Source organism: Micrasema longulum, unplaced genomic scaffold (genome assembly GCF_059751315.1).
Source record: "Micrasema longulum isolate JH-2025_06_02 unplaced genomic scaffold, ASM5975131v1 h1tg000428l, whole genome shotgun sequence".
Lineage (NCBI taxonomy): Eukaryota > Metazoa > Arthropoda > Insecta > Trichoptera > Brachycentridae > Micrasema > Micrasema longulum.
This window is the reverse complement of record NW_028277628.1, coordinates 547,444-569,611: the sequence shown is the minus strand read 5'-3', so window position 1 is coordinate 569,611 and position 22,168 is coordinate 547,444. Positions and strand designations below refer to the sequence as shown.

Below are 22,168 nucleotides of genomic sequence, written 5' to 3'. Positions count from 1 at the left end.
ATTTGGAACTAACACTGTATTCCTTCACTGTCATACTGGGAAATTAGAAAAAGGTGATTGTGCTGACCATGTGTATTTGATTGATCACAAATTGATAATACTGCAGTGAGGGGTACAATGAAAGCTTTTAAAGTTGCTTTGTTTTGTTTTTTCCGCGGTTTGATTGTAAAGAAATATTAAATTTTCGCTTAATTAGTTTTTAAAAAATTGATATTCATATGCGAAACTGAAGAAAGACACAAGTCTTTATGAACAGTTTCGGGAAAGGGGCGGATGCTTTCATTGTATATAGTATATAGACATTAATGCTGCTAAGCAGTGTACTATGCAAAACGGTGCACAATCTTTTGTTATTCCAAATATCAATTAGAAAGACGAAGCTCAATCATAGATAGATTGAATAATACCAATTCTCTTGGCCCAGATTTTTTATCAACTTTATTTTTTAAAGGATGCGTAGATTTTTTAAAGAGGCCCCTTTGTTTTTGATTTAATTTGTCATTAAATACAGGATTCTTTCCAGAAATTTGGAAGATATCTAAAGTTACTCCTATACACGAGAGTGGCTCCAAGTCATCCATAGAAAACTATAGATCTGTAGCTGTACTTTCAGTGCCAGCTAAGGCATTTGGCATTTGAATAAATAAAATCATCGCTTCTCGAGTCGAGCAATTTATAATATAATAACAGCATGGGTTCAGGAAGGGTCACTTGGTAGAAACAAATTTAATGATATTTACAGATTATATTACGGCTGCATTAGAAGCAGGACATCAGGTTGACTGTTGAATGAATTAGCAAATCAATAAAATATTGAAAAATATTTACGAGTACATGAAAATGAGATTTTTATATGTATAAACTTATATGTATTAATTTAATATGTAATATATTTGCTTTACTAACTTTGTATACTTTGTGGAAATCTGTTATTAGTTCTGAGTTTATACACTACATCTGTTTGTTAACTATAAATATGTATGTAGAACTGTTGGTTTTCCAAATAAAATAAAATAAAACCTCGGATAGGAATTGATTTGATATTAAGTTAACATATTAAAGCATGATTTTTAAAAAAAATGCGTTTTTATGATTTACCTAGATATTTAAATTTTGGGAGCCATTTTCAATGAGTTGTAACAACTCACTATCAAAAAATGGGAATCAAGTTATAGGTAGAGTTGGTATTGAACTTTATACCTCTGTTTATTTATTATAGTAACAGCAAAACTAATTAACAGCAAAAATAAATAGCAATATTAAAAAAAAATGTGTTCTTAAATTAGTATACCAACTCTATCTTCACTCAAGTAAATTAAATTAATTTAAACATGTCAGTAATATAAAAATAAATTAGATAAATCCAAGATAAATCCAAGATAAATTTGTAAACTTAAGTATAATTTTATTTTCAAAATAATAACATTTCTGATTTTGATAAACATATCAATAAAATTCCTCGGTCAAGTTTGACTTTGTTTGATACAACTACCAACTAAATACCAACTCTATCTTCACTCAAGTAAATTAAATTAATTTAAACATGTCAGTAATATAAAAATAAATTAGATAAATCCAAGATAAATTTGTAAACTTAAGTATAATTTTATTTTCAAAATAATAACATTTCTGATTTTGATAAACATATCAATAAAATTCCTCGGTCAAGTTTGACTTTGTTTGATACAACTACCAACTAAATACCAACTCTATCTTCACTCAAGTAAATTAAATTAATTTAAACATGTCAGTAATATAAAAATAAATTAGATAAATCCAAGATAAATTTGTAAACTTAAGTATAATTTTATTTTCAAAATAATAACATTTCTGATTTTGATAAACATATCAATAAAATTCCTCGGTCAAGTTTGACTTTGTTTGATACAACTACATACCTATAGAGTTTGATCGAGAGATATCTACAAAAGCATCAATATTAATAAAATGCACTGACTTATATGTAAGAGGTAATTTTGGCAGTATATGTGAGGGAAACAAATATTATGATAATGAAGTTAATTTGGTATGCAGGTATCGTGATTCCATGTGAACTTTAATACAGTGTGAACGTTGCCAGAACTCAGCAGGATAAATATATTTGATTGGATATGGTCGAATATAGATGATAAATAACATTCCAATTTGATTGTGCAGTTAATTATAAAATCAGTCATGATAGGAGTGGCGGTGTTAAAATCGATAAAAATACTAATATGACATCACTTTTGAAACTAGGTATCTGGTTGTAGATATATCATTGAAATAATCACTAAGTTCAAGATAAAATATGTATTCATATTTAGGTGTTTAGATAATGGGATAATAGGCAGGAAACTACTATTATCTATATACATAAATCAGTACTTCCATGAAGAAGAAATGTTATTCATTAAAATATAAAGAATTTCCAAGTTAAATAACGTAGAGTGACTAGTGTCGCAGATGAGAGGTCCGAGGTTCGAACCCCACTCTACCATAACTTGATTCCCATTTGATAATAGTGAGTTATATACTCATTGAAAATGGACCCGAAAATTAAAATATTTGAGTAAAATATAGAACGTGTATATTTTTAAAAAAAATCTGAAATTTATAAAATTTTGTTTATATTGTCATTTCACTAGATTTCACTTGTTATTTGTGTCTAGAATCAAACATAAAAGATACCAAATGGTTATAAATTTTAATGGATTTTGCAATACCAGTTAGTAGTTTAATGAAAAGCGAAACCATATTTTTTACAGCATAAAATGATATTAGAAGAAGTGTATGAATTGTTAAACCTTACAATTCAATTGTTATCAATAAATTTCTGAAAAATGATAAGCACTGGCTTAATCTGGCAGTAAGCTAATCATGAATAATAGATAGATACCTTATCTGCAAATATGTGACGGATATTTGCTTGCAAACTACAATATTCAGTGTATATGAGTTTACAAAGATGCTAAGAATTAAAAATGAAAAAGAGCTTTAAATATAAACAAAATGGTAAAAAATTCTGGCAGCTCATAGAGTTTTGTGTTTAATCTGTTGATACAAATTATAAAATGGCTGTTATTAGAACATCACCAACAGGTAATTACAAGTGGGTTAATGTGATTCGATAAACCTAATAAGCGGAAGTTCAAATGTGTATTTATGAACAATTTTAAAGGTTTAAAATTGTTCATTAATAGTTACAAGATTTTATAACAATACAAAATTCTAGTGTTGAATATTATTTTCATCTCATTGACAGTTTAATTACAATTCAAGGATTATGATTTCTTGGTATTAATTAACAAAAATAAACTAACAGAAAATAAGCAAATATTAAAAGAATACACCATCTGTAATGTAGGAAACTTATAGGCGATGGAATCTTCATATTTTTATAGTGAAAACTCAGATTTGGTAATCTGTAAAATAAATAGATATGTTATTGTTTCCAATTAACACACCTACACCTCTTAAACCATCTAAACGGCTAATGCAAAACTAGAAGATATTTCACCGTTAAAGCTGGTTTAGTTACACAAGTAATTTAAATAGATTTATAATATCAGTTCAAACCTCAAAATTACATATTAGCAGATTTGTTATTTTAGGACTGACCCGACGATACCAAAAAATATTTTTAATCCATAATTTCTGTCAATAATTTAATGGTAATTTTTCAAACATAATATTTATAAATATGTACACATAAAATGAAACTTATTTAATGTTTAATGGATTAAATATATATTATAATATTTTAGATGGCAGTTCAGGGATTGAGTGGATGGCTATGGTTGCCTTCCTGGGAGCAATCTACTGTACGGTGTTAGGAGTATTCAAGAGGTTCAGTGCTAGTATGAGCTTTGGTACGTCCACGAGAGAAAGAGTTGTAGAAGTGGCTCCCAGAGCGGTTTACAGAACATTTGCAGAGAGTGACAGTTTTATAACTACCAGAGAAGGTGAGAAATGAGTTAGCAAATTGACAATAACATTTAACCAATCAATGTCGAATACACTTACACGTCTAGATTAAAGTAAATACAGTAGGAAAAATTCATTCCATTACTTACTTTATATATGCAATAACACTCATTAGACAAACTCAATATGTTGTTTATATTTTTTAAATTGAGATTTGTAAAAGTTAGGTTGGTCAGGAATTATTAAAATTATTTAATGATTACTTCTAGGGGCAAATGGCAGCTCACCGGCAGTTGTTCCGCCGGTTGCTCCAAATGCAGAGCCGAAAGTTCCTAGACCTAAGAAGACAGCACCATTACCTCCCGCTGTATCTAATATAAATAACGGACAAGCCGGATCTAGTTCAAACCTTGTATCCAGTGAACCTGGACCGTCCGGTTCAAGTACATCTAACACTGATAAAAAAACTAAAAAACCCAAAACGAAGGATGAAAATAAAGACAAAAGTAAACCTAAAAAAGATAAAGATGAGATAAAAAGAAAAGAAAAAGAAGACAAAGCAAGGAAGGAAAAAAAAGAGAAAGAGAAAAAAGAAAAGAAAGAAAAAAAAGATAAAAAGGACAAAACAAAAGATGACAAAGGAAAGAAAGTTAAGAATAAGGCGCCTTCGAGACCAGTGGCTAGTGTTACGATAGATGAAGCGGCAGTCGCTTCAACCCAAGCTGCAGTGGCTAAGCAAGTACCACCCCAAGGCGCCTCACTTAACCCCATTGCGAGGAATCCCACTATTGCACCTCCACCTTATCAAGAAGAAGATGTATTCGCAAAGACCAGGAAAAATGAAACGGGAAATATTAGAGGCACGCCGGCAAATAAACCACCGGAGAGTGAGCCGAAAGGATTTGCTAGTAGCTGGGACCAAGTAGCCCAACACAGGCAGAACATGCACAGGGAGATCAAAACCTTCAGTGCCCCTACTAAGAACTTGAGAGCAATGGCCAGCCAGAGTACTGTCGATGGAAGGGATGTTAACAGCCAAAACAGTTCTAGAAGTAATCAAACAATTTCTAATAATAACAATAGAAAGTATTCTCCGCCTTCTGATATCAGCAGTGGACAAGAAAGTGATACGGAAGCCTAGTTAGTGATGGGACAAATCAGTGATATGATATTATGATGATGTGTCTCGAAAAAACTCAGCTTGAGATAAATATATATGTGTATGAATGATTTTCAAAGGTAAGAATTTTCAAGATGAATTTATAAGAATATACAAACCAATTGTAAATGAGACACAAACATGAAATAAAGGTGACGTTTGTGGATTTATTATGACCTAACATTAATATTTAATGTTTTAATATTAAATAATTACATTGAACTTTAGTGTATATAAAAATATTTACCATAATAATAAAACAACATTGAACACACTTTAGTTTTTATGTTACGAAATTAGTTGATGGGAATTTCGCAATTATATTAACTTATATCAGTTTAGTAAAATTAGTGTTCAGTGTGTGAGGTCACTAATCAGTAGAGTATTATTGTTGTCTTAGATACAGATAAAACAATTTGATATTGGCATGTAATTATTACACATTCATTACTTTAAATATGTCTTTGTTATCAGCATTAAAAATATTAAAGACTACATTTGTCACTTATTTAGGTGCAAATGCCAAGGTAAAAAAGGGGCAAATTCTGAAGTATTGATTTTTATTTCACACATACGATTTTGATTTTTAACAAAAAAATATTATTTGAATCAGTAAACTACAGTGCTGCGGACTCTATTACAGGTTAAAAATTCAATTAATTTATAACTCGCCGAATGTAGACTAAATATGTAAAATACATATTTGGGAATATTAAACATTTTTTCACATGTAAAAATACCTGTAGGTGTGATTTTTATCAGATGCATTAGTGTGAAAATCTGATAACCATTCAACAGTGTATTTAAGATTCTTATCACAAGGATTAAAATCAGTTTGATTTATGAAGATAGAAATATTATGCATGGAGTGCGAAATTTGCAATAAGATTCCTTAAAACGCAGGTTATTAAACTAACCCTCAGAAAATAAAATATTAAAAAAATGGGTTGGTGGAATAGAAATTAACAGCCAATTTAGATTTACTGATGACGAAGTTATGATCATGGTGGCCTTCGTGGATAAATAGTAAAGACGTTTGCTTTACGTGCGGAGGGTTATGGGTTCGATTTCCAATGAGATCACTAAAATTACATGTGATTATGATGAGTGTTTTGTGTTGTAATTCACCACCGTAATGGGCCCCTTGGTCCGTTGTGGTGCAATAAAACAAATATACATACGTAATACATAAATTAAGATGATGTCAAAAATAAAATAAAATGCAAAAAATATTGAAATATGTATACAAAATAAAATAATCTACAATGTTTTTTTTTTATATCCCAAAGAGAGAAAATTATGTTAAGGTATTGTCAAACCATCTTTTGTTTAAATAGACCAAAGATTATTTAATTATTGAAACCAATACAGCCATAAAAAAATTAACAATGCAAATAAAGTAACGACAAATGAGTGTACCAATTACAGATTTTACATAGGAACAATCATAACACACTGTTCACCAGGAGTAAAAGGAAGAAGGATGAAAAAATAGGGAAAGAAGAGAAAATCGAAAAAGTAGAAAGAGAAAAAAAAAGTAAATATAAAATAATAACAACAAAAAGCAAGAAAACTTATCATTACAAATATTGCTCCTGTCATGTCTCTATCACAAATTTTATATGTTTTTTGAAAGAATATTTAGTTTTAGTGAAAACGTCTATCATAATAAAATTCTTATTGATATTGACTTCTTTACTGAGATTTGGTTGTTGTAGCGATAGTATAAAAAAGCTGTGTTACTCTGGTATTGAATCTGGGTATTCTAAATTGTATTAGAAAAAACAGTTCAGTGAAATCTATTTCGTTATTCAAAATTTTATACACACATACTGGCTGTTGAAAAATTCATCGATCTTTGACATAAGTAATTCTGCAGTGTTTTGTTGCAGTTACATAGTTTGGAAATTGATTATGAACTTGTTCTGTAATTTAAATGTTGAATAAATTTGATTTGTAAATTTTTAATTATTTTTGTGTGACAATCAACTTGTACGTTTATCTATGAAATACAAAAATTTAAATTGCACATCGAAAACTAGCAACCTTGATTAGTACGATTATTTACTAAGCACTAAATGAAATAAAAATACCTATCTGTATTTATGAGACTGAATTATTGGATGTGGCTTACCTGTGAACTTTGGCTAGCGGGAAATGAATACATATCTTCTGGTACAGCTCTGTAAAGTGTTTATAGCTTCGGTACAGAACAAATGGGGTGGCCTGACCCTGTCTAGATATTCGGAGAGCGTACACGTAATACTTCTCAGGATCATATCTCTTTTCATAGCCTAATACTTCCACATTCGTCAGACGTCCTTCCTGGGCAAGTCTAGGAGTAGAAAGGCTTAATTAATGAACAGTATTAATTTTCTAATTATCTAAAGTATCAAGGAGTTGAAACATACAATTTCAAGGTCAATTATGTTATTTTCAAGTCAAAACTTTTCTGGCCTTCTTTTTAAGTTTTAGCAATGTGAAATTTAGACACAATACTTTAAATGCTATTTCTAGGTCAACCATGCTTTTTTCAAACTAACATTTTTGTGTATATAAAATGAAACTAATTCATGGAAAATTGAAGCGACTTATAATATAGACTCAACATTTAAAATGCAGTTTCTAAATCAACAGTGCTATTTTTAAGCCAAATATTTTCCTGCCTTCTTTGGTATAAAATTAGGCACATAATTGGTATTTTTTTCTGTATTGATCTGTAAGTTTCCCCAACAAATAAAACATTATTATGTGATAAAATTACATAGCGAGGTATTTAATAACAAAAAATTAAGGGACAATTTTTTTATTAATAATGAAAATTGAGCATGAATTGATCCCGTGTAAACCCGGGTAATAAATTGATGAAATGGAATAAAATTCTGTATACCTAATTTGAATAACTTTCAAATTATTTTATAACAATCTCATACAATAATTTAACATAATTATTTCACAAAACTTTCTTTTATTTTACGTACACATCACCTCACCGGATAAAACTATTAGGTACTAATTTTTAAACATCCTTTTACGTACCCAGTAATTTTTATGGTATATTTGTGACTATTAAAAACAAAAAAGAAAATTAAAATCATACTGAAACATTAATAAATTTAAGCACAAATCAAACAGCTACCGAGTTTGAAAGAGACACCTCACAAAAGCTAACAACATGTAATTTATTTGATACATTTTAATAGATAGCTATTTTGTTTGGGTTATCATCAAAGTTACCGGGACCCAAATCAAAAGCTATTTTTTATTTTAATACTACATGTTTACGTTCTATTATATAAGGTTTCTTACGTGTATGTTTTAGGCATGAATGAAAGTAGCCCAGTTGATGCATTAGACGGCTCACCAGCTCTTAGTTGGGCAAGATTATGCAGGAAAAAGTTAATGGGAGTGAAACGTGACCTGAAATGATTAAAATTATGAATATAATAAACTTATTTAAATGTTAAATTATAAAATTGAAAAAAAAAAATAGTGCCAGTAACAAACATAATGTAGGTTCGGTTCAGTTGAGTTCAGTGTCGAAATATAAGTTTATTATAAGTATAGTCTTATTATATTCTGTTTGCAAAACAGTGAAGAAGTTAAAAAATATACAAATAACAAAAATTAAAATATAAGAAAACATAGTAGGCACTGTCTATTCTCACAAAGTATAGTAAATACCCGTTCTGTATTCCTGGTGTTTAAGAATTTTTAATTTTTAACCTGTCGTACTTATTCATGTTAATAATTATAAAAAATAAAACAATATACAAGTTCAACAATGTTTGAGTATGTCCAAATGCTTGCAGACTGGCTGGACTTCCTCCCTAGGGAGTTATTCATATGTAAATTTATTTCAACAGAGAGAGAAAATATTTTAGAGAAGGAAATATGGAAGTCTAGGCATTTACAGGGCTTATGCCCTGTCATTGGCTGGTTTAAGTGGCCACTTTACACACTTTACAAAAGTCAACAGATGGAAGAGTTGAGGAAATGTGGATGTTGAAACATGGACAGAATGGTAAATGTTACACATCACTAATCACTAATCTATGACCTGATTATACATAATGTAATTTATTTTTACAATTTTTAAGAATATGTCATATATCTTATAAATATGTATATTTTCATTAAAAACAAAGATTTTTTATCCATCTTTGTTCAGATATTTATTTAAATGTACAATACAGCACTACTGCCCATTAAAATATACATACATTATATTATTAGGTAATTACAAAAACAAGTTTTTAAAAAAAGCATAATACATTATTAAGGTCCAATATATGTACAGTAAATAAATAATACAATAAATAATGTAATATCAAAACACATCTTGATGAAACCATCACGGCTTAATCCAGTGTGTATCGATATGCCTGGAGAGTTGTGTAAGTAAGAAAAATAAAAAACATTTTTTAACGTGACTTTTAAAATTAATTCATCAAAAGATGAGATGTAATGGCTAAGACGCTTGCTTCACACTAATAAACTACATATATAAAAAATTGTAAAAAAAATCTCTTCACTAGGATATCCTATTCTAAGGAGGACTACATTTATATATATTTTTAATATTTATTCATAGTACTATATAAAATTTACAATTTTTGAGACATAAGTCCCAACTCCACGGGACCCCAAGTCCTGTGATAAGTTGAGACGAATAATAAACATAAACAAAATAGCACGAAAAATAAGACAAATCATTAAAAAAAAAACATATAAAAATAACACCAATATAAAAAGAACAAACAAAGACAAAAATTTGGGTACACGAAACAAACTCAAATATTTGAAAAATCATCAAGGAGTTTTCCACTCAAATCCCTCCCACCAACAAAAATCCAGTCCTAGATCCTTCTCTTAAAAACAGGTTTTGATAAGAGAAAATGCTTGTACCTAAGAGCCGAGTGGATAAGGCGGGCGAAGGCAGCGGCTGCTTCGGCTGGAGTTTGTCCGGGAAGGAGTGCCGCCCTCACATATCCTACTGCAGCAGCTGACACTCCCGAGATACCAGAAGACGCCATCTAATTTATACAACACTTGTAAATATATTGCTACAGTTTGGTATTTAAATGATTAAATACTGTTATCGAACCAAATTATGAAAAAGTATTATAATATGGATACATTGATACACTCCATTGATAAATCTGGTTACATTAAATAAATCAATTCCCACCTTAATACAGGCATATAATATACATAATTAAAATCTACAAGTATTTAGATAATTTATTATTAAATAAAATTAATTGATTCAAACATTTACATAAATTGTATTGTATTTCAATCAATAAGGGTTTTGTTTTTTAAACACATTTATTTTTATATTTTTTTTTTATTCTTTCAGAAATCATACAGTTTATAAAATTATAAAGAAATTACAAAAAAACCTACTTTTAAAAATAAAAACCAATTATATGATTTCTTGCAATGTTAAAAAAGAATATATATATTTTAAATGAGAAAAATAAATGCTAGATAAAATCAAGTAATAATACAGTATCAAAGATCTGAATTGCGGATTCACGGATCGAAGGTACGAGGTTCGAACCCCACTCTATCTCAACTTGATTCCCATTTTCTAATAGTGAGTTATTTACAACTCGTTGAAAATAGCCCCAAAAATTTAAATATTTGGGTAAAAAATAAGAACGTAAATGTTTCTTTTTTAAAAAAAAAAAAAAACTTACCAAAGAAAAGAGGTTCAGAATAAGGTTGTGATGTTTCCGAACAATATTAAAAGCTGTACAACACAACTCCACAAAGTGATGGAACCTTTGCGAAGGACGTTCACCTCCATTGATTACATAAGCCATGTCCGGTGTTAATACAAAAGGAGTGCGATCTCTGAAACCGAATTTTAAAATTACGTTTAATGGTAAAACATTTAACATGTTAAATCGAATAAGTGTAATTTGTAGAATAATATTATCATAATAATTTCCTTAACTATTCAGTGGTGCATTGGGAACTATATTGGTACTCTAATTTCAGCATATTTAGATCAATATTATGATAGGTGCTAGTCCAGGAATAATAAAATATTGCAGTGTAAAGCCACCTGTAAAATCAATATTTGACACCCACCCGCAAGGAATTCTATCTAGGACCTCAAGCATGGTAAGCGAACATGCCAACAAAGGCGGACTTATCCCCACTGGATTACCTTTTCCAGGCATTTTAGTAGAGTACATTTAGGCAGAGTAGTACACACACATAGAATTGTATTCTTCATAGGTGTGAATACAGAAATATGTGTAACATTACCTTTTGAAATTTCCAAACATCTGTGCATCTCCTAAAAACTTTCCAAAATCAATGTGGAATAGATGTCCCGATGTTTTTAACATGATGTTGTCATTGTGACGGTCACATATACCGAGGAGGTAAGTTGCCACACTGTAACCTGCACACGATGCTGTAAAAACAATACAAATTAATTTTGTTTTAATTTTTTAAAAACATTATTCATACATGATGGGAACATAAATCAACATACCAGTGAAATTAGTAACAGCTCTTTCGTATTCTAATTCTGAAGGATTATGTTTGGCGAGCCACTCCGCAATGGGTTTATCTTTGAAAGATCCTGTTAAACCCCATTCAACTTGAATTGCTCTAAGTGTCTCTGCTGAGCACACCATCTCTATCATACCTATAAAAATTAAATAAAAATATATGGGTACACATTACAAAAGAAAAATGTTTTGAAGATACGTGGTATCATTTCATGTACCTTTCCTAAGCTGAGTAGGCACAGCGTTAAAGGTTACCATCCGCAAGTCTAAACCTTCTGTTAACCATAGTTGGTCCATTACTCTCATCACTTGTAGAACCAGGGCATCCTGACGGAGATCGTCCCCGACCTAAAAGTTACACAGTTTGATTATCACAGAATTCGATCAGTTACAATACAATTTTTAGGCGAAAAATAAAATATTAAGCCTAAATGTTTCAAGCAGTGCCTTTCTGAACGCTCTCTAGGGCGTGGGAAAAGCGTTGCTAACACATAAATTAACCTAAAGAGCGCTCAGAATCGCACTGCTGATGAATGAAAAATACAGTTTAGTGTGCGAAACAGAATCAGGACTTTCTATTCTCAAGGTAAAATCCTGAAAAGGGAAATCAGGTGGAGATAAGTTCGCCTCATAGTATAGTGTAAGCGTGTTCGCCTTTTATGCTCGTGATCTTGGGTTCGATTTCTAACACAGTGGATGTTAAATATTGGTTTTGAAGGTGGTTCTACATTGTGATATTTCATTGTTCCTGGACTGGCTCCTTAAGCGTAAGACTAATTAACCTACCTAATGTATTATTCTTATTTTTAGTGGTGGGGGTCAGTACTATGCAAGCTCCCGACGTCACTGCGACCTGCGAAGATCTATTGTGACGGGTCCCCGTGAATAGTTCTCGCCCTCCGAGCCCAGGTCTATAAAGTATCAGGCTATTACGTAGGGGGCGAGCTCTTTATGGTCCCCCGAGGATGAGGCTCCTTTTATGATCATTTCTCAAAACATCTCATTTACATAGAACGTGTATAGGTGTTTCCTCATCTGCACTGCAGAACCAACATCTAGAAGTTTCGGAAAGGTTCATTCTAGCAAGGTGTTTGTTCAATCTGTAGTGCCCTGTAAGGGCTCTAGTGATAATCATCACTTGATTTCGGCTGAGCTTTATTAGGTCAATAGCAAAACTTTGCAAGTACCCCTTTATCAGTTCTTTCGCATAGTGCTGACCCGGTACTTTTTCCCAGAGCGTTACACTCTGCTTCCTGGCCCATGATCTAAGCTAATTACTAGGAGTATATTTAGGCAACCCACAGAAGGGTTAAGGAACCTTGACAGTTCATCAGCTGCCTCGTTAGCGTCGATGATTGAGGGTCCAGATACCCAAATTAATGTCACACTGTTACACTCACCAACACAATTAAGCGCCCGTAGGTACTCCAGGGTTAATTAAGAATTGATCTCGACAGAGTTCAGTGCTTTTAGAGCAGCTTGACTGTCAGAGAGAATATAAATGTATTTTCTGCGCAAATTTTCATGCGCACAGGCATAGATGGCATAGAGTTCGGTTTGGAAGACAGTGGGTAGAGCCCTAGGCTAATGGAGAACCTTCAGATACAGGGCAATCAGAGTGCCAATATAGTACGGGATGCACCACCGCGTGTGGATAGGGATGATGATGGTGAAAGCATAAAAGGGAGAGTAAAACAATTATGGAATTTTAACATGGATACGTACCTTAAAAATAGCTGGAATTATGGCATTGTCACTGCTAAGGAAATTAATTTTTAACGGGAGAGTGTTGGATGGAAAATATGAACAGGACCTAAAATAAAATCACAGAATTAATGAAAAGCCAATATTAAATGATTTAATATAATGACAATTTATTGAAATCTTACTTCACATCCACATCATGTACTTCTTGCGATATAGATAGCGGTAAACATATGTTGTGCGATTTAGTCAATGGAACCAAATTATCCACACCGGCTTGAAGATTTATATTCCTTACGCTCTCCTTGCAATTCTTCACAGAACTGGCCACTTCCGTAAGGGCCTAAAATACAGATAAACAAAATATACAAATAATTGACGAGATCCTAACTGTGTAAATTTCTTGAAGTGTTTTATGTAAAACAGATAAGCAATCAGGGTACCTTTACTAAAAGCTGTTGTTTCAGTAACCGTTCAGCTAGATTTTCTCCCACAATGGCCAGAAGTGCTCGGAGAAGTAGCTGATTACGACGAACCCATCTTGCTGAAGCCACAATACTTGGGTCTGGTTCAGTACCTATTAGTAATGGTTCACCGTCTAAGGAGATACCTAAAAATTGCTCGGATGAATTCTGAAACAAAAAATGTTTGTTATTCAAATGATGCAATAATTCTATGAGCAGTAATAAGTGCCATATTTGAATTGTGACTGCAGCTGTCGACATAGTTATTGAATGAGACAAACTTCTTTTGCTGAAATTTATATCCAAGATCTAGCTATTTCCATGAGCTTCATAACCAAGTTTGACTGTATATGATTGTGATTACCTGTGGACAGTTTCCGGGTATGTCATGCACCAGTTGCCAGTAAAGGCGATGGGCAAAGCGGGGAGACTCCAGGGCCCGCCTCAGGAGCAGCTTGGCCAATGGAGATGCCGGGTGGCGCTCGTAGCGCAGTGCCATGCACAGCTGCGGCATCAGGGACGCCAGCACGTCGGTGGGGGAGCGGGACAGCCAGTGGACCGCATGCTCTCTCACTCCCACATCGGGGAAACTATAAATACAAGAAATATTCAAGAAAAAAATTAATGCGTTGCAATTTAAGACATGAGCTATGAAGGTGTAATGGGACAAAAACCAACAGCAGAGATATCTGGTGGTAAAGTATTTAACACCAGTGAAATAACACTTTTTTTAAAGTAAAAAGGGTCTATGAAATATTACCACACAAAAAAAATAAAAAAATCTAGTTATTAGCAGCATAAAAAGTATTTTTAAATTTGTAATTTTAAAGTCCCGGAAAAACGGTCTTTGCATTGGGCACGCCCCTAATACGTCATGATTCATGTTTATTTTCAACTTTCATCCATTCATATTTTTATGGAACATCGTCACGAATCTTGACATCACAACTATCAATGCCAAACATGTTGTGTTTTTCTAGTGACATATTTTTTTACAATTTCTTTTCTAAAGTTATATAAGAAAACATTTCTTCACAATATCTATGTTGATTTTGAAAATACAATCAGTTTTTTATATATTTTTACCAGTATTCGTAGTATATGATATTTCCCTATTATTGATAAAACAACACCTTCGTTCGGTCTCAAAATTGTTTTTCTGCTAGTTTTTTATTGTGTAGTTGGTTTTATGTGAAAGAGCTGTGCAAAACATTTTCATTTATGTAAAAACGTATATTTTCAAATTAAAATGAATTTATTTTTCCAAAATAACAAAATATTTAAGACGTTATATTGGGACAAAATATCAAACCAGGAACCCTTAAGCAATGGTTTGACATTATAAGGGTATAGTACTCTCCAATGGCAAGAGTTTCACTAATGTGAAAGATGTCGATCTCCAAAGTGATAATGATAATGTTTAACTGCTTAACTACTCTTCCAATTGGCATAACCAGGGGTGCTATTCTGAACGACTCTCGCGGCACGAGAAAACAGTTTTTTTAGTGTATTTTTTATGTAAATACACGAGATAATACGGCCGCGAGAGCATTTGGAATACCAGCCCTGAGGTAGGATTGTTTTGGAAGCCGAGAGGTAAAACAGTCTGTGCTGAAGCTGTCGAAGATAATCATCAGAAACATACAAATTGATACTTTTTAATATGGCTGACTTCTTGATAAAACCTCTTATCAGTCTGAAAAAATGGGTCAGGGTGAACCCATCTCTTTTAAGTTGCAGACTGTTTGTTCATGGTTGAGTTAACCTACCACGGTAGTAGCATATGTAGGGCATCGTGAGGGGTGGGGGGCGCCCACTGTTCCAGCAGCCGTAACAGCTGTCTCTTGCTTCCGGCATCCCAACTCATGGAGGCCAACAAGACTAAAGGAAGAGCCCCAGGAATGCCGACCAGGAAGTGTCGCTTCTCCCAGAGAATCTACAAAAAAAATACAGATTTTTTCATAATCACCATCATCCCCTTTCCGCTCCTAGTGTTGCATAGGGCACTGCATTGGTAAACCAAATGCAGCATTTCGATCATCCGTTACATGAAGGTAAGGTGATCAGTCCTACTCATCAGGTGCCAGTCCAGGGACAGATTTTTAACTCAGTTTAATTTATTTTTTAGGATATGAAAACATGCATAGGTACGAAAGATTCATACATTCGTCTTAAAGTTATTTTATTGAGATATTAAATTGAAGTTCCTTTAATCGCTGTCTAATGATAAATGCATATTATATAGAAAAAATTAAATGTGGTTTACATTGGGTACACACAGATGAATTATTTAAACAATTTTTCTTATATGGAACCCAGCTTAATTGACCAATTAACAAAACATATGTTGCTTAAAATTAAATAAATACAAATTTAAAAAAAAAATTTGGTAATTCAATAAAATTTTATGAAATAAACAAAATAACGAAAGGGTAGCATTTTGTGGCACAAAATATATTTGTGCAATAATATAAATACATACAAATAATGAATTGTAACCTTACAAAAAAAATGGTATAAAATAGTACTGTTTCAAAACAATTTACATACTAATTCATATTTGCCATAACTATGCATATTTATTTAGGAGTAATGGATAGTAAATATCCAAGCAAGTATTGAGTAATACATTTTAAAATAAATTAATAACTTTAGCATGAATCTGCTAAACATGAATTCCTATTTTTAGTTGTGAATATATTATGAACATGCATATTTTAATTTTTTTTATTAAACCAACCATTCTAGAAAATATTAAGTCTGATTTAAACCTACCTTTAGAAAAAGCAGAAATGGAGATATGTATTAAATAAGATCGTGGGAAAGAAACAAAACAACTGCGTCTTACCTCTCTGCATTCGGTTGGCATTCTCTGATATGGACCCTGTTCCACCAGGTGCATCAGTTGCTGCTGTGTATGCTTATCCAAGGCATCGAACGAATGATTGGATGAATACGTTTCACTCTCTTCATCTTCCTCCCAATACACTCCGCCATTGCAATACGATGGGATTTCTGAAAACATTTTTTTGATGAATCTTGATCACATTATGTAATTTCATTTGTTCAAAATTTTATCAATTTCTACCCAATGAAATTGTGGTCAAACATTCAAACTAATCTAATGATTAAATGCAATTAGTGCATGTTTAGAACCGGTGGTTGTTGCATCCCTTAAACTGTGGATGCTATAAAATGTTTTCGTGAATACTATGTATACTGTGGTGATGGTGAATTTTAGTCTTTACATGTTTATTAATTTAAATCTTCAAGTACAAAGAATAAATAATTTGGCCCACTTATTGCCAATAGAAATATCTTCCAACCAACCATAAAACAGTATTTTTTATTGAATCGGCATTCACTTCGTAACACTTCATTATAAGTTATTATGAAAACCCCCCTGCTCTAAGTTTCACTGATTAATTTGTTTATTTTTTGTTTAAATTCTATGACATTGTGAACAATATTCTGTGTTTACTATATTAGTTTTATATCACCCGTCGATGGGAGGAGTGCTCTCCCGAAACTATAGTAGTGTTCTTGTAAAATAATAAAATTGTGTAACACTAATAACAAAGTTTTATTTTCATAATAAATTAACCATAAAAAATGTTAATGTGAGAGTCCTGACGACGAGACGAGTAGCCCTCGAAACCGATAGATATTAAAAAGTTGGTAAGTGGTTACATATAAATGTTTACTATCGTTAGTCATAATAATTATTTATGGACTTAATGAATATGTTTACGATGAAAAAAAACATGAGACATGACGTATTCAGTATACCACAGGGAAAAAATAAATATCATTGATAGATTTTGAACCTGAGTAATTCTGGTTGTTAATGAGGTTCTTTATCCAATAAACTTCGTTTCAAAAGCCAGACAATATTATTTGTTTAATTATGCGTGAAATTCAACATGTTTAAGTTTATTTATGCGTGAATTTACTATAACGTGAAAAGATTGCTCTGGACGAACTGTTACGGAGTGACCGGCTAAGGGGTGGTGACGGCTCTGGTTTGCCTGATCGGACATGTTTCTCCCGGTTCACTAACAAGCTAATGAACTAATATACGCTATCGCCTTCAGAATTGGGAAAATCAGATTGAGGGTGACAAAAAATTTGACTATATATACCGAGGTGCATTGAAGGTGACAGAGGTATTAAAAGCAGGAAATGTAAGTTCTAAATAACGGGCATCTTTAATAAATAAAGAATATTATTTTATAAGGAAAGGTCTTTCGCTTTGCTCTTCTTAGGAGAGACTCTTTCCATTCCTTGAGGTAGCACATCATTTTTCAGCTATTCCTTTTCTGTTCAATGTGCTAGACTTTGGAATGAGCTACGTCTTCATATAAAAAATGCACTTTCTCTAGCCACCTTCAAGAAACGCCTGAAGCATTACTTTATATCCTTAGAATCCCGAAATTTCTGTATTTTTTAAAAATATATATTTTAATCCCCTTTCTATCCCTGGTTCTTCTTTCTCTCTCCTTCCAAACTCATTACCTGATTCCACATTCCTCATCCTTTAAATTATAAGATAATGTAATTTTATTTATGTATATAATTTATTTCAACAGAGAGGGAAAACATTTTGGAGAAGGGAATATGGAAGTCTAGGCATTTACAGGGCTTATGACTTGTCATTGGCTGGTTAAGGTGGCCACTTTACACACTGTGTAACATTCACCATTCTGCCCATGTTTGAAAATCCACATTTCCTCAACTCATCCACCTGTTGACTTTTGTGAAGTAAAAGAGCTGAAACCTTTATCAGAATGCAGAAGGCAGAATGGTGAATGTTACGCAGTGTGTAAAGTGGCCACTTAAACCAGTCAATGACAGGTCATAAGCCCTGTAAATGCCTAGACTTCCATATTCCCTTCTCAAAAATGTTTTCCCTCGCTGTTGAAATAAATTTAAATATGAACAACTCCTTAGGGAGGAAATCCGGCCAGTCTGCGGGAATTTGGAAATACTCAAACATTGTTGGTTTAATTTTATTTAAGTTAATATGTGGAGGCCTAATCTCCCCATTAAAAAACAGCTATTTTTTTTCATTAATTAGGTTTGTTTCATGTTTGCATCTTTCGATATATATTTTGAGTCAATTTTTGACCAACTCTTCTTTTGACCAATCTGTGTTTTGGTTGACTGGAAGATATCGCTTTTAGCAATAAGTCTGCCAAAGCACTTATTCTTACTTTAAGATTTAAATTAATAAATATTATTTTTTTTAATTAAAAAGTAAAACAGTTGACTAAATCATAAAATTTGTTTTTGCAATGTGCGGATATGAAAACACGCTACAAGACCTCTAAAACAGATCGGAGTAAGTGATGGGGGCTTTATATGCTTATTTATGATTTATTAAATTAGTTCATAACATAATGTTTCTATGCGCCTTACCGATATGGAGTAACGGATGTGCTTGGGGTGGGCACTCGGTAGGTTCAGGAGCTGGTCCCAGCCTTTTATCTGCGCTAACTGGCCAGATAGGTAAAATAAAACATCCGGAGACAAGCAATCTAGAATAAAATGGAAGTTTATTTTAAAACTAGACTGAAGTGTATTTTAAAATACATAACACACGATTACTGGGTGAAATAGATTTGGACCTACATTATATCATCAAAATATTTATTTATTATTTAGGGACACTTATATAGAAAAAGAGGTTTCGGGTTCGATTCTCGACATGAAATATTTTTTTAAAACTATGTTTTTACGCTGGTATATTTTATAGTCCCTGGATGGCACTTGAAACGTAAGACTGATTGTCTTACCTACATGTACATGGGTGCGGAAAGGGAATGATGATATAGAAAAATATAAAACAAAACATTACAAGGATAGTAATCATTAATTTGTAACTTACTACAACATGTGAATTAAAACAATCGTAAAATAGAGGAAAAACAAAAAATATATTTAACACAAATATTGAGAATAAAGAAATTCAAAAACATCTTACAAAATCAAATCAAAATGTACATAGGTATATACAAAGAATATCTAACGCTTAACGAGTCTCCGAAGATATCAATGTTCCTCACAGTGTATTTGTGTAACTGTTATGCTGTCTACAAATGCCCGTATCATCCGTAACATTTTATCATCAAACCTTAATAATGGTTATTTATACAAACTAAAAATTTACCCATTAAACTCAAACAGTTGAATAGCTGTCCAGCCTAATTCTTCTTGTTCAATGTGAACTGGGACGGCATTGTCATCATCATCATCCTGTTTCTCTGGTGATTCCTTCTGATTGGCTTCGGCAGCTTTGTCTTTCTCTTTGTCAGAGGTAGCGCCATTTTGGCTGTCAGGTGTTGCCAGAGTTCGCCCACTTAAGGTTAGGACCAAGCGGGATTCTTTCGGCAGGTTGGCAATACTGATTTCTCCCAAATTTAGCCTAAAAAATTAGAAGATGGGAGAACTTAAATTACCTATTCATTATTTTTCTTCCTTAGATATATACATTATATTTGTATTACATTTTAAATATTTAAATTTCAATGTCTTATGACAGCATTAATTGAAAAGGGAAACAATTTTATTTTTTTAATATTGTAAACGCTTTCGACGTCACAGCTTGATTGTATTCCGAAATGGATAATCCATAATGGCTGGAGGGAGTGGGCTTCATACTTTTTATTTATTCTGGTATTAATATAATAATACAACTCATGAGAGGATAAAATGCGAGTTTCTGGCGCCTTAAAACCAACCAGCTAATGGAAGGTAACCCCGAAAGAAAAATCCACCGGAGAAGGCAACGGAAAATCGGTCTGGTCATCTTTTTCCAGGAATCACTATGGTGAGTGCATCCAACAAGCAGTTGCCCTGGCTGCGGAATATAAGAGTAGTGAAGGACCGAGATGCTTTCGCTGTAGTGATCGCTAACGTTGGAGGGGACCTGACAAGGCACCGCAAGAAGAAGAAGAATATAATAATATAACTAACTAACTAACTAACCATCACGCCATTTCCCCGGAGGGGTAGGCAGAGAGGATAGAACGCCACACCACTCTGTCCTGGCACACTTCCTTTGCTTCCTTCACATTCATACATCTTCTCATGCACGCACGTCGATTATTCCGACTTTTCACATGACCACTTTCAAGAATTTGTTGTACTTGATCATGCCATGTCTTTCTCGGCCTTCCTCGACTTCTACAACCAGACACATTCGCATCATAAATCTTTTTAGCCGTTCTTTCATCATTCATTCGCTCCACATGACCGAACCATCGCAAAAGACCTTTCTTAATTTTGTCGATAATGCTTAACTCAGCCTTGCATTCTGCTCTAATTTCGACATTAGGGCACCTATCATACATTGTTTTTCCGCACATTCGCCTGAGGGATCGCATTTCAACAGCATTCAGTCTACTTTCGTCCCTTTTTTTCCAACTCCATGCTTCGCTTCCATACATTAGGGTTGGTACCAGAACTCCATTATGAACTGCTAATTTAGCCTCTTGCGATAGACACTTATTTGCTACGACAGACTTTAAGGCACCATTAACTCTGTTACCGGCACTAACCCTCCTTTCAATATCCTTGTCCATATTTCCATCTCTAGTAAACATACTACCCAGATATACAAATTCTTCGACCTGTTTCAAACTATCTCCATTTACTACAATATATGATTCCTATTATTAATTGCTTTCACACTATTCAATATTATTTGCATAATATTAATTTATTTGAAATGCCCTTACAGTTTTTAAATCATGGTATACACAAATAAATATATACAAAAATAAAATAAAAAATATAAGAGTGAAAATCAAACTATTCATTAAATTTGTAATTATTGATACTTTTCCAGGACATAGGACTAGATCACCTGCAGTGAGGTATAGATTTATCATCACTGTATTGATTTGCAAGCCGCTGCATGTGAGCAATTGGTGAGTTTAATTAAAAATGAGTACAATAATGATGACTGATATCAACTTTTAAAGATACATATAAATATATTTGTCCTTCTTGTGGTCTAGTGGCTAGTGCATTTGCCTACCATGCATGAGTTCTCAGGTTCAATTTCAAACATGGTTGATACAAAATACTTATTTAAGGAGTGTTTTTGCACTGCAGTAATATATTTCATAGTTTTGGACTAGCATCCAAAGCGCAAGACTGATAATTATGCTGTTACTAATAAATGACCAAAATATGGTAAGAACGGTGTACCAATGCAGTGCCTTAGCACCAAAGGTGTGGATTAGGAAGTGTTGACAACGATGATTAATGATAGGAAGATTGAAAATGATTCTAGTGATGTTTTTATTGTTTGAAAATGGCAAACTTCTGCTAACTAAATAAATTAAAATGAAATAGTATTCAATATAAGGTATGCGCAAATTATCATACTGTGAGTC

The 22,168-nt window shown here is 32.6% G+C and overlaps 2 protein-coding genes across 3 annotated transcripts in view; one reads left to right on the top strand and one right to left on the bottom strand.

The window, feature by feature from the left end:
* LOC148281647 (phosphatidylinositol 4-phosphate 3-kinase C2 domain-containing subunit alpha-like) overlaps nt 1-22,168 on the bottom strand; it is a 46,451-nt gene that overhangs the window by 4,471 nt on the left and 19,812 nt on the right. For both annotated transcript variants that reach the window (XM_088226379.1, XM_088226380.1), the window contains exons 14-28: nt 19,936-20,190; nt 19,185-19,303; nt 16,615-16,781; nt 15,536-15,702; nt 14,131-14,356; nt 13,746-13,934; nt 13,488-13,645; nt 13,324-13,411; nt 11,817-11,946; nt 11,580-11,735; nt 11,348-11,498; nt 10,771-10,927; nt 9,974-10,101; nt 8,375-8,485; nt 7,200-7,400 (exon numbers count right to left, since the gene is read on the bottom strand). In XM_088226379.1, coding sequence (XP_088082505.1) covers nt 7,200-7,400; nt 8,375-8,485; nt 9,974-10,101; nt 10,771-10,927; nt 11,348-11,498; nt 11,580-11,735; nt 11,817-11,946; nt 13,324-13,411; nt 13,488-13,645; nt 13,746-13,934; nt 14,131-14,356; nt 15,536-15,702; nt 16,615-16,781; nt 19,185-19,303; nt 19,936-20,190 — 2,403 coding nt within the window. The remainder of the gene's footprint in view (nt 1-7,199; nt 7,401-8,374; nt 8,486-9,973; nt 10,102-10,770; nt 10,928-11,347; nt 11,499-11,579; nt 11,736-11,816; nt 11,947-13,323; nt 13,412-13,487; nt 13,646-13,745; nt 13,935-14,130; nt 14,357-15,535; nt 15,703-16,614; nt 16,782-19,184; nt 19,304-19,935; nt 20,191-22,168) is intronic.
* LOC148281648 (uncharacterized) lies at nt 2,919-5,196 on the top strand. The gene is made up of 3 exons (XM_088226381.1): nt 2,919-3,081; nt 3,747-3,944; nt 4,176-5,196. The coding sequence occupies exons 1-3, from the start codon at nt 3,054-3,056 to the stop codon at nt 5,045-5,047; spliced, it is 1,098 nt and encodes a 365-aa protein (XP_088082507.1). The 5' UTR covers nt 2,919-3,053; the 3' UTR covers nt 5,048-5,196.

What these genes read in the sequence shown, in the direction of transcription:
- LOC148281648 (XM_088226381.1), top strand. Translation starts at nt 3,054, where the DNA reads ATGGCTGTTATTAGAACATCACCAACAG. An exon ending in TATTAGAACATCACCAACAG is followed by an intron (nt 3,082 to 3,746) that starts GTAATTACAAGT and finishes ATAATATTTTAG; the next exon opens with ATGGCAGTTCAGGGATTGAG. An exon ending in TTTTATAACTACCAGAGAAG is followed by an intron (nt 3,945 to 4,175) that starts GTGAGAAATGAG and finishes GATTACTTCTAG; the next exon opens with GGGCAAATGGCAGCTCACCG.